General features: G+C 53.3%; 9 protein-coding genes across 9 annotated transcripts; 5 read left to right on the forward strand and 4 right to left on the reverse strand.

Annotated features, from left to right (window-relative positions):
- The first annotated feature begins 196 nt into the window (after positions 1-196).
- On the forward strand, positions 197-1579 carry VDAG_00232 (uncharacterized protein). Its single transcript, XM_009651609.1, has 4 exons — positions 197-486; positions 571-781; positions 835-849; positions 915-1579. Exons 1-4 carry the CDS (start codon positions 320-322, stop codon positions 948-950), a joined length of 429 nt encoding a protein of 142 aa, XP_009649904.1. The 5' UTR covers positions 197-319; the 3' UTR covers positions 951-1579.
- VDAG_00233 (uncharacterized protein) lies at positions 948-3376 on the reverse strand. The gene is made up of 6 exons (XM_009651610.1): positions 2836-3376; positions 2370-2755; positions 2145-2311; positions 1858-2088; positions 1640-1802; positions 948-1587 (listed from the first exon to the last, which is right to left on the reverse strand). Exons 1-6 carry the CDS (start codon positions 3050-3052, stop codon positions 1303-1305), a joined length of 1449 nt encoding a protein of 482 aa, XP_009649905.1. The 5' UTR covers positions 3053-3376; the 3' UTR covers positions 948-1302.
- A 360-nt stretch (positions 3377-3736) lies between these two features.
- Positions 3737-4505, forward strand: VDAG_00234 (60S acidic ribosomal protein P1). The gene is made up of 4 exons (XM_009651611.1): positions 3737-3845; positions 3936-4013; positions 4074-4209; positions 4264-4505. Exons 1-4 carry the CDS (start codon positions 3777-3779, stop codon positions 4308-4310), a joined length of 330 nt encoding a protein of 109 aa, XP_009649906.1. The 5' UTR covers positions 3737-3776; the 3' UTR covers positions 4311-4505.
- Positions 4506-4756: 251 nt separating this feature from the next.
- Positions 4757-5824, reverse strand: VDAG_00235 (DNA-binding protein; the record flags this gene model as incomplete). Its single annotated transcript, XM_009651612.1, has 3 exons — positions 4757-5399; positions 5461-5686; positions 5740-5824. 3 exons carry the CDS (start codon positions 5822-5824, stop codon positions 4757-4759), a joined length of 954 nt encoding a protein of 317 aa, XP_009649907.1.
- An 879-nt stretch (positions 5825-6703) lies between these two features.
- On the forward strand, positions 6704-7850 carry VDAG_00236 (MSP domain-containing protein; the record flags this gene model as incomplete). Its single annotated transcript, XM_009651613.1, has 6 exons — positions 6704-6743; positions 6804-6874; positions 6927-7008; positions 7060-7175; positions 7236-7370; positions 7443-7850. 6 exons carry the CDS (start codon positions 6704-6706, stop codon positions 7848-7850), a joined length of 852 nt encoding a protein of 283 aa, XP_009649908.1.
- Positions 7851-8281: 431 nt separating this feature from the next.
- VDAG_00237 (dihydroceramide delta(4)-desaturase) lies at positions 8282-9836 on the reverse strand. The gene is made up of 2 exons (XM_009651614.1): positions 9426-9836; positions 8282-9363 (listed from the first exon to the last, which is right to left on the reverse strand). Exons 1-2 carry the CDS (start codon positions 9639-9641, stop codon positions 8416-8418), a joined length of 1164 nt encoding a protein of 387 aa, XP_009649909.1. The 5' UTR covers positions 9642-9836; the 3' UTR covers positions 8282-8415.
- A 1375-nt stretch (positions 9837-11211) lies between these two features.
- On the forward strand, positions 11212-12832 carry VDAG_00238 (ICE2 protein; the record flags this gene model as incomplete). Its single annotated transcript, XM_009651615.1, has 2 exons — positions 11212-11733; positions 11790-12832. The coding sequence occupies 2 exons, from the start codon at positions 11212-11214 to the stop codon at positions 12579-12581; spliced, it is 1314 nt and encodes a 437-aa protein (XP_009649910.1). The 3' UTR covers positions 12582-12832.
- Positions 12833-13553: 721 nt separating this feature from the next.
- Positions 13554-14530, forward strand: VDAG_00239 (uncharacterized protein; the record flags this gene model as incomplete). Its single annotated transcript, XM_009651616.1, has 2 exons — positions 13554-13959; positions 14034-14530. 2 exons carry the CDS (start codon positions 13554-13556, stop codon positions 14528-14530), a joined length of 903 nt encoding a protein of 300 aa, XP_009649911.1.
- Positions 14531-14602: 72 nt separating this feature from the next.
- On the reverse strand, positions 14603-15482 carry VDAG_00240 (DUF218 domain-containing protein). The gene is made up of 2 exons (XM_009651617.1): positions 15279-15482; positions 14603-15223 (listed from the first exon to the last, which is right to left on the reverse strand). Exons 1-2 carry the CDS (start codon positions 15470-15472, stop codon positions 14644-14646), a joined length of 774 nt encoding a protein of 257 aa, XP_009649912.1. The 5' UTR covers positions 15473-15482; the 3' UTR covers positions 14603-14643.
- Between the last annotated feature and the right edge of the window lie 20 nt (positions 15483-15502).

The following is a 15502-nucleotide window of genomic DNA, read 5'->3' on the forward strand; positions in this document are numbered from 1 at the left end:
GAACACGCCAAATCCAGCTTATTTGCCCATTAGCATTGTTACAGCTTGCCTTGAGAGTGGGGTCATCGGTGCTCGTCAGCAAGCACCCAAAATAAGTCACGCTAAAGGGCGCAGATGTGCGCTGAAGGGCGTACGCTCCCCTCTCCCAGTCACCCAGTACATCCAACCATTACCAACCAACCAAGCTCTGTTACAGTGACCGTGCTGGCTGCATAGAGTTCCCTTCCAGCATCGTACTCATAGTGCTTTGGTGGCATCTCCGTGCACTATTGACATAAGGTATAAAGAACAGTATCCACGTCGTCTGCACCTCATCGTCATGGCTTCTCGACTCATCCCTCGTATTCGTCCTGTCCAGCCCAACTTCCTTACCATCACCCGGTTCCAACACAACATGGCATCCTCTGCCGCACCTCGCAAATATGAGTGGCTCGTTGTCGTTCCCGACAAGCCCGATACCCTCGCCAAGCGCCTTGAGGTCCGCCCGTATGTCACACTCAAGTCTGCAGCGTACACTCGCAAGGGCCAAGCTCATGTCCCGTTTTGTACCTCCTTCTTACGCTGTTCTAGTACGCATTTCAAAAACCTCCAGGACAAGCTTGATGCCGGTATCTTTAAGATGGGCGGCGCTCTCCTGGACGAGGTCCCTGCGGATGACGAGCCCTCGAGCTTGAAATTCAACGGCAGTACTCTGGTTTGCCTCGCAGAATCCAGGGAGGAGGTTATGGGTTGGCTGGAGAAGGATGTTTATGCTGAGGCTGGAGTCTGGGATCTCGAAAAGGTACATCTAGTTCCGCATCGCTGCCAATACTGCTTTGCTAATATGTTCGTCAGGTTCAACTGTGGCCAGTATGTTCCGCCGCTATCCTCCCATCACCACAAATGAAGAGTCCATCCAGCTGACATATTCACAGTTCAAATGCGCCTTTAGACGTCCCGTAGAACAGTAGGGAAACTTTCATATAATTTGAGCGACCCATGACCTTAATTGACGCTACTCATGTGCACTCAACACATCCTTATGCCGGGAACAACACAACGCCCTCAGTTCGCCGATTCCCGGTTTGCCCCCTTCCCAGCCTGAAACCTCCGCCTGTAACAATTGAATAGTACAACCGCAGACTTGGAACAGTGCAGTAAATGACCGCGAAAACACCGTGGTAACCACCCAAGTAATAAGTCTGCCGCATATCTTGACCGGAAAACTCCAAATACCGTTTTCATGTGCCTTGCGTCAAGAATTTGTCGCACAAAGCGCGAAGGGAAGCTGGAAGTCAGGCGGAGCCTTGAGCACACACTCCCTTAAGCTGTTACCTGACCCTCGGACTTGTTTTCAAGCTTCGAATCCTCGAGAGCCTTAGCGAGGGCCTCGGTTGAGGCCTCGGCATCCACATCTCCCGATACTGGCGTCTCATCCTCGTCATCGTCCACGTCCACTGCCTCGGCTGCCGCCTCGGCTGCAACTCGTAGCTCGTAGTTAATCTCGAAGCATTCGGCCAAGAGTTCGTTGACGCTTCCTTGGCCTTCGGGAATATCGCCGTTGAACATGAACTTGCCGTCGACTCGCAAGTTGTCAATTGAGTTGAGCTTCGCAATCATGTAAGCGAGTGCCGTGCAAACAGCATCATTCAAGACATACCTTGAGGCTATAGGGGTACAACTCCCTCACAGTTGATACTCCACCATTGTTCCTGACTTCGATCAAGCATTTCTTCAACGTTTGAAGTTGGTTGAAGGTTGGTTGCAAAGCTTCGGACACTGGGTTCGACGAAATCATCAGGAAGTAGATGTAACCGTAACTTCTCCGGACAAGGTACAACAAGGTCTGGTACTGGAGTTAGGCACCATCATGTATACAACGCAGCGGGACTCACCCTCTGAATATAAAGCTCTGCTTCTTTGCCGTCTTCATCCTTCCAGTTTCCGTTTACTCGGCTTTCATCGATTTTGTCCAGCTGGCGCTGAAAGTCGTAGAGGTCTGCCTCGCGAAGGGACCACTTGCTAGTGATAGACAGGGTTTCGAGATCATTCCTGATGCGTACTAGAATGTCATAGGTGGCTTTGAACGGCTCAGATATCACACCCCGCCTGTTCAAAGAGAAGTCAGCGTCTGGAGCAAGCATTTGATTGTTACGCCAACGTACCTTTCGAGAACAATGTCCGACCAAAGCAAACACTTCCTCAACAAGAAGTCGACATCCTCGCTGCCTGCCGGTTGCCTGCCATCCACTGTCAAGTACTTATTGGCTTTGACTTTCTCGTCAATCTCCTTCAGCTGCGCTCGCAGGCTTTTGACTTCTGATGCCGAAAACTGAGGAACAGACGTGTAAGTAACATTCAAGACAATAGAGGGCAATGAGTAGCAATACCTTTGTTCGTGTGTTGGCTAGAGATATGGAGCGCAATATAGAGATGAGCTTCTCGTGCACGTTTGGCAATGGGTCCTCCAGACGGCTCAAGCGCTTCTGGAGGCTGGCCAAAGACCTCTTGCAAAGGTCGAGTCGGTTCATGAGAAGGGTAATCAAGTACGGCGAGGAATACTCGGAACTGTGCTTGATATTGCGTGACAGCTGGTTGAGCGTCTCTGATATAGATTCAAGATCCTTGGCACTGAATAAGTCGACCTCTGTCAAGTGGTCTAGTAGTCGCTTGATGGTGGCGGTAAGAGCATAAGCAGCCGGTGCGCTGTTGTTTTGGCCAATCGTCATGAAGCAGAGCGAGAGAAGCTGAAAACAGCTATCCAGCACTCTATCGACTGTCAAGAGGGTCAGAATGGGTTCCAAGGACAGCAAGGACATATCACTACTATATGTCACCGAAAGTGTGGGTAGCTACCTCTGTTCTCCTCAATCTTCTGGTCGCCGGAACGAGACTCATTAAGTCGGCGGACTTGCTCAACGGTTTCCTGGTATAAAGGGATAACATGTTGTTTTTGCATGTACGTCTTGCGATCCTGCTTGAGAAGCTGCAGTTTGTCGCGGATGGACACAAGTCTATCGAGGACCTCTTGCTCCACGGCATCCTTCGGTGGCGGGAATGTCGGAGTGTCCATTATGTTCTTGCGGAGGGAAGTTCTCGGCTACCTTATGTGTACGAGCCTGCAAGAATGATTGTACTGTCGATCGTGATCTCCAAAGATCTTTGGTGACGGCAGAGGCAAAGCTTCGAAGCTGGGTGCAGGCGCAGATGACTCGGGTCGCCTCGGCTCAGGACGCTGCACTGCGGCTGGAGCGCTCGGTCGGATGTAATCGGATCAATGCGTGAGTGTATGTTAAGCAGCGATATTAAAGAGAACGCGTCTCACGTTGATATACCACTTTGTCGATGTTCGCGGTTGATGGTGAGATCTCAGAGTACCGACAAGCTGAAATGTGATGGAACCAACAGAACGTCAGAGGGTCTCTGATGGTCGTGCAGGAGGTCATAGTGGGGGGAGGGGAACATCACGACGGAAGTGGACAAGGTGGGGTAGACGCAAGGCCCCAAGGCGGCACATCAGCAAGGGGGTCTGCTCGATCGGCCAAGAGGCAGTGAGTGCCCCATAACCCAGAAATGATTGGCTGGACGCGGCAGCCAACCAGAGTCCCTTGACGAGTGATGGGACCCATTTGTAAGTGCCTTTTCGCTTAGGTCTCAAAGCCCTGCTAATTATCTTCGACGGGCAAATTCAGTGTGGTGACTTCGCGCTTGTAATCTTAAGACTTCCTTTCGAGATCACAACCGCATTGCGCCTGACAAGCCTACCGATCAGTCTCAACCCACCGATCACCATCACAATGTCGAACGCCGAACTTGCTTCGTCCTACGCGGCGCTCATCCTCGCCGATGAAGGCATTGAGATCACTGTGAGTTCCAGCCGCTTCCACTACGTCGCGGGGCAGACCTCGCGACTTGCAGAACCACAGGCAATTTGCTAATGACATAATGTTCACCAGGCCGACAAGCTCCAGACCCTCATCAAGGCCGCGAAGGTCGAGGATGTTGAGCCCATCTGGACTTCCCTGTTCGCCAAGGTACGACCGATCACAGTAACCGACGACAACGGACTCCCGGACTAACATGGGGGATCACAGGCTCTTGAGGGCAAGGACGTGAAGGACCTTCTTTCCAACGTCGGCTCCGGTGGCGGTGCCGCCGCTGCCCCTGCCGCTGGTGGTGCCGCCGCTGGCGGTGCCGCTGAGGCCGAGGCTGAGGCGCCGAAGGAGGAGGGTAGGTTTATTACCACGACCCCACACTACGATCGAGAACTAACACATGGCACAGAGAAGGAGGAGTCGGACGACGACATGGGCTTCGGTCTTTTCGATTAAGCGATTTAAACCCGCAACGACGACAACTTCCTTCCCTTTGTACTTCAACTGCATGGCTCCGGAATTTCTGCGAATCGCACGATCATAAAGGGTTGGATGGAGGCACGATATCCGGCTGCCTGGACGGAGTAGCTTCTCATGAAGAACGCTCTCTACACGGAGTTCACAGGGACAACCTCAAAAAATTCCACGACGAGTCTGACAGAACAATTGGGGAGTTGGTGAGACGTGTGATGCCACCAGTGATGTCTCGGTGCGTGTGCATGTGTGTGTGACGAGGCTGGCACATCTTATGAGTAGCGTGAACTGCAATTGTATATGCGCATGTACTGATCTAGCACCTCCAGTCACCTTGTAACGGCGGCTTCTTCGTCCCGACGCCAAAAGCTATGCAACCCCATGATTCAATCTTCCATGTCCGTTCCGTTTGTCCACAAAGTGGCGCCTCATTTGACAATTAGAACAGAGCTGGGCACAAGACCGGCTTCCTTGAGTGTCTTGCTGAAGTCAGTCGATCCCTCGAAGGTTTTCCTGGGAAAGGTTGTCGAGAAGCTCGTCACTGTAATACCGCTTTCTGACTGCAACTGCTGCGCCACTTCGAAGAGCGTGGTTTCCGCAGCAAATGTCTTGAGAATATTGCCGTTTGCAGTCTGAAGACGAAGTCGGGCCTCTGAGTGGTTTGCGGTGACCTTGGGAAGAGAGGGAGCAGTGACAGGCCCTGGTGCAGGCGCCGGATGGCCCTCTCTCGCCGCCTTGGCCTGTTCAGCTTTACGACGGCGGTCCTCCTTGTCCGCCTCAATCTTCGCCTTGATGCGCTTCTTGGCTTCGAGATCATCGAGCTTCTCCTGGCGCTTGCGGGCAGCTTCTTTGATCTGTTCTCTTCGCTGGAGCTCTTCCTTCGCATCCTGACTCTCTTGCGTAGCTTTCTGGCGGATCGCCTCGTTGCGTTTGTTTTCCTCTCTGTCTATAGCAGCCTGGTTGGCTCGCTTCGCCTTGAGCTTCTCTCGTAGCATTTCGAGCTTTTCCTTCTTTTCCTGCTCAGTCAATGGTGCAATCTCTTCAGTGGACTCAGAAAAGTCTGTATGGTCGCTGTACAAGCCTGTCAGCGTGCCCCCAATAACAGACCATTGCTCCAATGAGGCTGTCATACGTTTTGGAAGCATGAAAACTAGCAAGATCTTGGTTTTTGAACAGCTTGCCGCAGTCATTGCAGACAAGTGATTTGGCCGAGCCGCTTTCGAGTGCTTCGATATTGGCCTTCACCTCATCGGCGTCGTCGGCGTCGTCGTCGCCGGCAGCGTTGGCGCTCGAGGCAGCCACAAGCTCTTCAAGCGGTTTATCTTGGTTATTTTCCAGCCATTCAAGAGCACCCTGCACTGATGTAGCTCGGTCAGTACTTGAGCCGAGACGGTAGGCTAGAGCGTCTTACATCCACCAGACTTCTTAATTGCGAGCTCAGCGCGTGCACGTTCAAAGCCCATGTCGAGCAGGAGGTCAAGATCGGACTGTCCCATATTGGCGGCAGAGTATTGTTCAGTGGTGTGTTGCAGGTAGTGGGTTGGCGGGGTCAGTTGATGAAGGGAAGCTCTTGGGGTGGATCACACGTATAAGATTCCGATGGTTGTTGGTGGTAACGTGTAAAACCAAACGGATTGCTCCAACCAGAGCAATCTGTCCGGGAGGCATCACTTTCGATGAGCCCACTTACGTCATCCACATTGGGGCCTTAAGGAGGGGTTTCTTCATTAGAAATTCAAGGCCAGCCCCACCCTTCACCTGGAGGCCACTTGGGGCAGCAACAAGATGTAGGAATCACTAGGTAGGTATCCAAGTACATGACGCTGGATTATTGTTGTGATGTGGTAGGCCCTCCATTGCAACATGCTCATACTGCCTGATGAAGCGGTCGCTCGGTCCCCGCTGCACGCCATTGGCGTGACATATATACAGCAGTTGGTACTGCCCAGCATGATCAGTGATGGTAAGCCTTTTGATTCCAGAGCAATGGTTGTCGTCGATCCAGAACGGTGTAGGCAGTGCTGGAATCACGTGCTGGTCTCGCTACGTGGTGTGAGGGGTCGAACGACCGCGGTTCAGTGCCAGCTGACTGGACTGAGGGAGAGGCAGAAACAGAGGAGAGTGGATCCCCACGGAAGAGCTCGGACCAAGCGCCAGGTCCAGAGCATCTCATTACGTCGGGGCGCTGTTGCCAGCTTTAAGGTTGCTGGTGATGCAACAAGACAGAGCTACGGACTTTCCACACAACCCGGCCAACTTTCACGAGACGGTACAGCTGCAACCCTCGTCCACAACCCCCCTCAGAAGCTGCTGAGATCAAGAGAGACTTATCCGAATACATACTTTGCGCACCAAAACAAAGCCCTATCGCCATCATGTCGGTCGAGATTGAGCCCTTTGAGCTCAGCTTTCAGCGTATGTTTGCTTGCAAATCAGTGTTCCCCCTTCCACGTGCTGCCTACTGACTATAGACAGAGCCCTTCACCGTCGAGATCTCCAGAACCCTGCGAATCAAAAACCCCAACCAGACCCCCATTGCCTTCAAGGTATCATCATAATCAGTCCGCGTCGCAAGATGGTGTGGCTAATGCGACAAAGGTCAAAACCACCGCCCCGAAGCAGTACTGCGTTCGCCCAAACTCTGGCCGCGTTGAACCTGGTCAAGATGTTGAAGTAACTGGTATGGAACAGTGTGCTAAAAACAGCCAACGTAAGCGCTGACACGAAGAAGTCCTGTTGCAGGCCATGAAGCAGGAGCCGGCCCCTGGCACCAAATGCCGCGACAAGTTCTTGGTCCAGTCTGCCCCTATTACTGGTGACAAAGAATTTGCCAGCATCGCCAGCGTCGTAAGAAGATCTTATCTACCTGCGACGTATCATACCGATGCCTGACAAGGTGATTTGCAGCTCGAGACCTCCGATAAGTCCTCCATCCAGGAGAGGAAGATCCGTGTGAACTGGATCACGTCGTCTGAGGACGGCGCCAGCGCTCCTGGCCCTGCTGTTACGCCCAGCCGTCGCTCAGTTGCTGATGTTTCCACGGTTAGTTCCCTCCACCTCACCTTTCCCCCCTCGTGGGGAGATTGGTCAGATTGAGCTGACAGCTCACAACAGAACGACACTCCTGATGTGTCGCGTACCTTCTCTTCTCCCGGAGAAGATGCCCGATCCGGCACCAGCCCTGCGCCTCCGTCTTACAGAGGTGCCGCCGATGCGCAGTCCCAGCACGACGCAGGCTCCGATCACGACCAGTCCACCGTCTCTGCCGCTACCGCCGCCGTGTCCCACACCGTTCAGCTCACGTACGAGGAGATCAAGGCGAAGCTGCAGCAGGCAGAGGCCAGAATTATCGCCCTTCAGGAGGGAGGAGGCCTCCGGCAGCGCGTCAAAGCGGGGAGTGAGAAGCTGCCCTCCACGCAGGAAGCCGCTGCGGCTGTGCGACAGAACGTTGATGGTGTCTCCGTTCAAATCGTCGCGCTGCTTTGTCTTCTGAGCTTCCTGCTCGCCTACTTCTTCTTCTAAGACACACGTGGTAGGATCTGTATTTTGGCTTCCTACTGGACAACAACAGAAGACGCCAATCGCATAGCGGTACTGGAGTATGAAGAATGGTGGGCGGCCTCTCACGGGGGGCGCAATTAGGACGGGTTCTAAATGCTGTGTTTCAGTCTTCAGCGTCACCGCCATTAAGGGCTGCGACCGTCGATTGGCTCATGTTGGTGATGTGAGATGAATATTCGGGGCAGGGGCTGGGATAGGGGTGTTGACCCCCCTGGAGCTGGGCGCGAGGTGTCTGCTCATACACACACTCTGTACATTTTGTTCCCTTAGTTTTATCGATTGTGCATTTGGCACATTTGTGCGCGTTGTCGTGCAACGTGAGAACTGCAGGAACCTGCCTCGTGGCGGCCCAACGGTTGTGGCACAACATTACTGGTGCGAACCAGAAATCCAATGGTATCATACTTTTCATGTCTATAAACAAACTCATTACCAATGCAAACACAGTTTACCAAGCATTGTACCAGCACAATGACAAAACCTTCTCCTCTGTGCGAGTCCATTTCCCGAACTTCCGTAATATCATCTATGCCTCGATCTCGTCTTGCTTCCATTTGGCACCACCGCCAACCTTGCGGCCTCCCTCCTTCCGCTTAACACGGCTGTTGATGCCGACGTTCTCATCGAAAATGAACCGCCAGATGGCATAGCTCCAGCTCTCGTGGCGGGGAAGATCGTCGTAGAACTCATGGGCGATGGCCTTGAGCTTGGGCAGGCGGGTCCAGGGCACGGCGGGGAAGTCATGGTGCTCGTTGTGCAGGCCGACGTTGTACGTCAGGAAGTTGAGGGGTCCGTAGTAGGAGAAAGTCTCAGGCACGGGCACGGCGTTATTGGGGTCGCGCTGTTCGGGGGTAACGGTCTCGTAGACGTAGTGTTCGGCAATGAAGTGGCCTGCAAGCGGGTGCAGGGAGCCGGCGAGGAAGGACGAAAGGAGGAAGTAGAGCAAGGCATTGGGGCCGGCGAGCGTGATGACAGCGTAGTCGAAGGCGAGCTGGACGGCGATGTTGAGGTAGTGGACCCAGGTGAATGGGATGCGGAAGATAGCCATGGGCCGGACGGCGTAGAAAAAGATCTGGAACGTGCAGAAGAACGCCTTGCCCAAGATGCTGTCGAGGAAGATGCCTTCGAGCGCGGTGGGGAGGTCGGTGTCGAGGCCGTCAACCCCAAGGGACTTGTGGTGTGTCAGGTGGTAGGGGCGGAAAGATGCCGAGTAGGGGACGCCGATAGGGAGGTTCGCAACGATGGCGATGAGACGATTGGCCAATGGAGAGCGGAAGGCGAGGTTGTGGGAGATTTCGTGGATGGCGAGGAAGAGGTTCTGGTTTGCGGTGGCACCGAAGATGTAGCCAACTGCCCAAAACTTCCAGTCAAAGAAAGAGGTATTCCGGAGGGTGTATGCGAGGAAGATCTGGAGGGACACGACGCCGGCGACGACGTACTTGGTCAGAGGTTCGGGTCCGCAGAGCTTGGTAACCTGCAACGGAACAGACTGGTCAATTGGAGCTGCAGAAGTCAGGAATTCTCTCCAAACTTTACCTCAGGGTGGGCCTTGATAATGGCAAGACGCCTTGTGCGATGCGGTTCTTCGGTGTATGTCCAGAAAAAGTCGCGGTGCTTGACCTCTAGAGGATCGCGCTCCGAGTCGGGAGGCAACTTGATATCGTCGGTGCTGAGCCTACCATTGGTAGTGGCAGTGGCAGACGAGGCCGTCTTGCGCTTGGAGGGTTGGGTGACCGTCGATGAAGCAGACATTTCGACTTTGTGAGAGAGTGTAGGTGTGGTGTCAATCTGAGGAGAAGAAAGAGAGGGACAACCGGGGGATCCTAGGCCTTCATTGATATATGACGAAAAGAAAATTCAACGAGGCGCTGCTCGTCCTTCGAAGGGCAAGGGGAGGCGAGACGAGAACGGAGGGGATCACGCGTCGGAAACCGCAAATCGACTGATGGAGGCCGGGATGGTGAGAATGGGGGACAGGATAGGGGTTCGAGAGGCTACCGTAGGCCTCGCTCACCAGTGCGGCAAAAGTTCAGGGCATCGAGAACACAAAGTCAGTGCTCATCTCCTGTAGTAGCGGGGCACGGGTATCAGTGGAGATCGCCACCATTTAGACACTGCCAACACCCAATCATGAGGCATGCGCACCGCACGTAGCACTGATTCCAGCGTGCTCCAGGGGTAAGTAAGGTATCGGTGAACTGAGCAAAGACCAGCCTCGGACGGGTGTGCATTCTAGAAATCTGCGCAGCTTCCACGCGCACGTGAGCAGGATCTGTGCGACTTCCTGCTGTCCTATATCTTATGTTGGTTTGTGTATGTCCGACATCTTGCCAGGAATAGCAGCGCCACGGTTGCTCTCATCGTCATAGAAATCTGTTGTGTCACCAGCACGATAATGCTGCGTTTTCGTCGCTGAGAATGGGCACTAAAACTGAGACTGACATGTTGACATGTGACCTCCTGATTTGTGCCATCCACTGTCCACCCCACGCGGCGAACTATCAAGACCCTGAAGTTTCCGGCCGCCAGGAAATCATCAGGGGTTCAGCTAATAGTCGATAGGGCACTACGTCTATATATTATATAAGAAGAAGGTACCCATATTACAGGCTTAGTATCTTAATTACTATAAGTACTGTAAATAATACTAAGCGCTTATAGTATTAAAATGTATATTTCTCTACTATATAGATAACTACCTTAGTATAAGTAAATTTACCTTGATAAAAAGCTGATTTTACTATTAGGTAATTAGTTATGACTGCTCGGAGCTAAATAGTATTTAGTGAGTAATTAGCTGCTTAGGCCCTTAAGCTGTTCACGTGAAGATAGGCAATAGATTATACCTCAGGTCAACCAGGGAGGAAGCTCCAGGGTAACTTTATCGTCCCATGGCATTGTGCAGGGCCGAAAAATCACGTAGCCCACTCGCCGCAATTTACCAGGCTGGGTACCACCAGCTTGCCAGCCTCCCACAAGGTCCTCCAGGTTCCAAGGACCAAAGTTACACCGTGAGTCGCCAACAAACGCAGATAGCTACTGTCCAAGGCTGACCGTGGCCACTCCAGATCTGTGGGATCACGTCAACACAAGCACTGCGCACACAAATCACACGCTACTACCACCTCACCGACCGACCGACGACGCAGAAGAGGAAGAACTGAAACAAGCAAATCGCCTTTCCCCGACGAGTAGAACTCCGATCTCGCAGCGGCTTCTATCAACTGCTGCATTTTTTTAACAGTCTCGACTGCGTCGCCGCTTCGTCACTTCAACTCTACCCCCAGACGGCGCGGCTCCAGCTAGCCAGCTTGTCGCGCCGATGTGGTGGTTCTTCCGCTTTATCTCCAGCTCCATCTTCCTGCTGAGCATAGTTCTTTCCATACCAGTCGCCTTCGATGTCGGCGGCAGAGACAGCGGCCTAGCCTACAGTCTAGCATTGTTTGGCTTCTACTTCGTGCTCTCTGCTGTCGCGGCGGCGACGCCAGCCACGTCAAGAGTCCGCTGGACCATATCTCACCTGCTACGGCTCTCACAGTGGATTGTCCTTCCCGCCTTGTTGATATGGGCACTGGGGCGCTTTGCCGTCGATGCTGGAAGCAGTAACTGGGTCGAGAGGACCCTTCAGGGCCTCGCGACATCCAAGTCCACCACATGGAACGAATGGGTGTTTGGCGAGAATGGTGTTCTCGAGTTCCTGACGCTGGGGGGCTGGGACAATACTTTGCGGTACTCGAGCCCTGTATTTCAGCTGATGGAGGGCTTCTGCAGCTTGTTGGTCATCCAAGCAGCTGGCCAGATCACGAGGTGGCTTGTCCATCGGGGTCGCAGCGATACGTGGATGGTAAGTTGGCAAGCCAGGTCATCATGTTCAAGAATGGCATACTAATGATGCCGCAGATTATTTTATTGGTGCTGTCTGGTGGCATCATCGCAAGCGCGCTGTACTTCCTGTGGCGCGTCGCACACTTCCCTTCGATCAGCAACATCGACGGAGCGCTCATCGGAGTCACCATGACATCCGCCTTTTTCCTTTGTGCATACGGTATCCACAGCGGACGAGGAAATGTTGTCGAATCCTCGCTACTATTCGCATACGTGGTGCTCTGCGTCTACCAGATCTTCACTGACTATCTGCCGTCGCCGGACGCGGCCCAAGCAGAGGGTCAGGCATCGGCAGAACCCGACTTCCCACCTTTGCCACCTATCATCATGGCATCTTATTCGACACTTCTCCACATGCTGGGCTCGCTCCCGTCGGCCGTTCACTCGTCTCTCACCCTGCTTTACGCCGCTTTCCAAACGATTACCCCATCCGCTATCATTTCGCTGACCTTCCGCCTCTTCGTGTTTTACTGCGCCACCCGCATCATCCCTGCGGTGCGTGAGTCTGGCGCTCGCGCACTGATGGAACAGCCTAGTGAGGAGGAATCGGACGCTGTTAACCGACTCCTGGGGCTTGCCTCGTACTTCTCGCCGTCGATTCTAATCGCCATGTACACCAGTCTTCTGCTTCAACACTTTAACACCGACGACGGCCCGGATGGTTGGAGTCTACGTGGGAACGATGCTGGGGGAAACGTCTGGCGATGGATCAACATTGCTGCAACCATGTCATTATATGCGATTGAGCTGTACCTCGGCAGCGATGATCCAGAGAGCGGCCTCACAAACCACTGGAAGATGGACTAAACGTGGAAGATGGGAAGACCAAAAAAGGTACGCGAGGTGCTGAACGTAGCTTGGCCATGATCTATTGCGCGACAAGAAGGTGGAGCCGTGGCAGAGCTTGAGAAGGATACCCCGAGAGATGGAAAGGAGCATGGAGCGGGGAGAGAACAAAGCAAGGGAAGGAAGTGAAACGTGATGCGTTGGGCTCAGACGCTACTATTCAGTGAGCAGTACATAGATCGATTAGGCAACGGGACTGCGGTTTAACGACAGGTTTCTGGTTGGAGCAGAGCTCGAGGCGTTCGGAGGGTTCCACACAGGTCGTTTTTGCATCTTTGCTTCAAATGATGGTTCTCGTCATCACAGGGCTCGTCGTGGTGCCCGGGTTTCGATGGCTACGAGGCGACGTTGATTAGCAAGCGCTGCTGTTGCATGTCGAGCTTTAGTTCGCGACAGTTTTAGCAATATAACCATTATTAGCCATGGCTCTTTTCTTGAAGTGCCTTCTATTGGAGAAGTGCTGGCCGACTTTGCTTCGTCATTCTGATGGGACCGTTGTGGCAGGGCTGTTCGGTTGAGGTATAGGCACTACTGAGACATCTTGCTGCTTGATGACATCGCAACGACCGTCTCCAGCTTTTGCCTGAACCTCGGCCCCCAGCACCCAAGGGAAGCAAGCTTCAACACTCAACCACATCACAACGCTTTGCCAGTAACGCATTCTTCCTTTGATCACTTGAACCACGAGCTCAAGGTTTTTTGATTCCTCATTACAGCTATCCTCGCATTCTCGAACCTCGAACCATCGCCGAGATGTCTGGAGTGGAAAATCCCATGACCACGCCTGCGGCGGAGCCGTCTGCCTCAAAGCGAACAATCCTCATGGCCGGCCTACCTTGTGATGTTTACGGGCTTGAAGAAATAGCCTCCCTGCCAACAACTGCAGTCTCCTGTCTCTGGCTTCACCATCCTCGCACGCGACGCAAGGAAGACATGGCCGGCTTCGCCATGCGCATTGTGTCTGACTGGCACCAGCGACGCAGAGACAGCCACTCCACCCGCGGGCTCATCGCCGTCGTTTTTGACCAACGGAATCATGGTGGACGCCTCGTAGATGAGCGAGCCAATAATGCCTGGAAGAAGGGTAACGCTACACACGCTATTGACATGGCGGGTGCCATCGCTGGCATGGTGTCTGATACTCGGGGCCTCATTGATCTTGTGGATGGCTATGTTGCACATGAGCTCAGAGGAATCAAGGATGGGGGCTGGGGCGGCGAGATTGACCAACATCTGCTCTTGGGCGTTAGCCTGGGTGGCCACAGTGCCTGGCAGGCCCTGTTCGCTGAGCCGAGGATCCGTGCAGCAGTCATTATCATTGGTTGTCCTGATTTCATGGGTAAGTCTCACCTTCAATGGTCTACATATAGAACAGCTCCTGGCCTGGTGGTGACGATACTGACAAGTTTGCAGCCCTCATGACCAATCGTGCCAAGAACGCGGAGCTATCGACTTACAGCGCTGAGGACAAGGGCACTTCCTTTCTGGGAAGCAAGGATTTCCCCAGGGATCTGGTTCGGGCTTGCGCTAAACATGACCCGAAGGCCATTCTCTTTGGCACGAGTTCAATTTCGAAAAAGCCATCCGAAGAAGAGCAGCAGCGGCTCAGGACGGTTCTGGATGGCCGTATTAAGGGCAAGAAGCTCCTCGTCTGCTCCGGCGGCGATGATCGACTGGTGCCCTATTCTCAATCAAGGCGGTTCCTTGAATTTTTAGAGGATGCCACAAAGACTTGGTACAACGATGGAGGCGTCGTCCTGGAAAACAAGGTGTACGAGGGGGTCGGCCATGCCTTCAGCGAAGGCATGGTGGAGGATGCGGTGAGGTTCTTGCTAGACGAGGTGGCGTCAGGTCCTCCGGGAGACGGGGGAGAGAGGTATGGCTCGGAAGAGAGAAAGTCCAAGATATAGTTATTGTCAATCCGGGCGGGAGGTCAAGCCAGAACCGAACAATAAAGACCAAGGAACGGAGGGTCTATTTCAATCGAATGAACATCAAGAGCTATGAAGAACTCCAGTGTGCCTCAAGCCCATGGTCTGAATCCCTCATCCGACAGTCTCACGCCGCCAAGCTCTGTGATTGTTGTTTGAATGCCACTTCTGATCCTCTCTTCTTCAGTGCGAAATAATGCCTGGTCGATAGCCCAGTGATTGCGCTTCGCTCTCTTGCCTGCTAAGGTCTGACCGGCACCATGGGGGTCGGCTTGCCACTGGTCTACAGCCGTCTGAACACCCGCCAAGGCCTCCTGATTTCGCACATCCTGTCCAGAAAGCGCCGTCATTCCGGGCGGATCAAGGCCATGGAATACGACACGGTGTAGAGGAAACCCGATGGCGTTGCAATGCCCATCAACAATCCGAGCTCGCTTGAATGCATGACTGACGATTGTGATCACTTGAGGCCATGCTACAAACTCATAGCGACGCCAAAAGGCAATGATGGAGAAAAGGACATTGTGATACGAGTCCAACGCTTGTTCCTCTATGAATACACGACTGGTCGTGTCGCTTCCTGTGGACAGGATGCCGAAGTAGTTGTTCGCTGAAGCTAAATTGGCATAGCTTTGGGCCTCGGAAAGGCGTGTTTCTTGACGAGTAGGTCCTCTGCATCAAAATGAGCTGAGGCTAACGTTATTAAGGCTATAGAGGAATTGCATACCCGGAAAACACCAGAACTGCGTTGTGATTTTCGCCGATGCATTGCAGACCAGCCTTAATGTGATCGACGAATGTTGGAGTTTCTCCAGCTTGGAAGTCTGCAATCAGCCATTCCGATTCGTCAAGACCCTTCGCTGGTCCGCCGATCCAGACACCATGGCAGCACACAATCACAAGATGAGTCGGGATCACCATCTTCACCTTTGATCAGGGCCATTCGTAGAT

Source organism: Verticillium dahliae, genomic scaffold (assembly GCF_000150675.1).
Source record: "Verticillium dahliae VdLs.17 supercont1.1 genomic scaffold, whole genome shotgun sequence".
In the NCBI taxonomy this organism is placed as follows: domain Eukaryota; kingdom Fungi; phylum Ascomycota; class Sordariomycetes; order Glomerellales; family Plectosphaerellaceae; genus Verticillium; species Verticillium dahliae.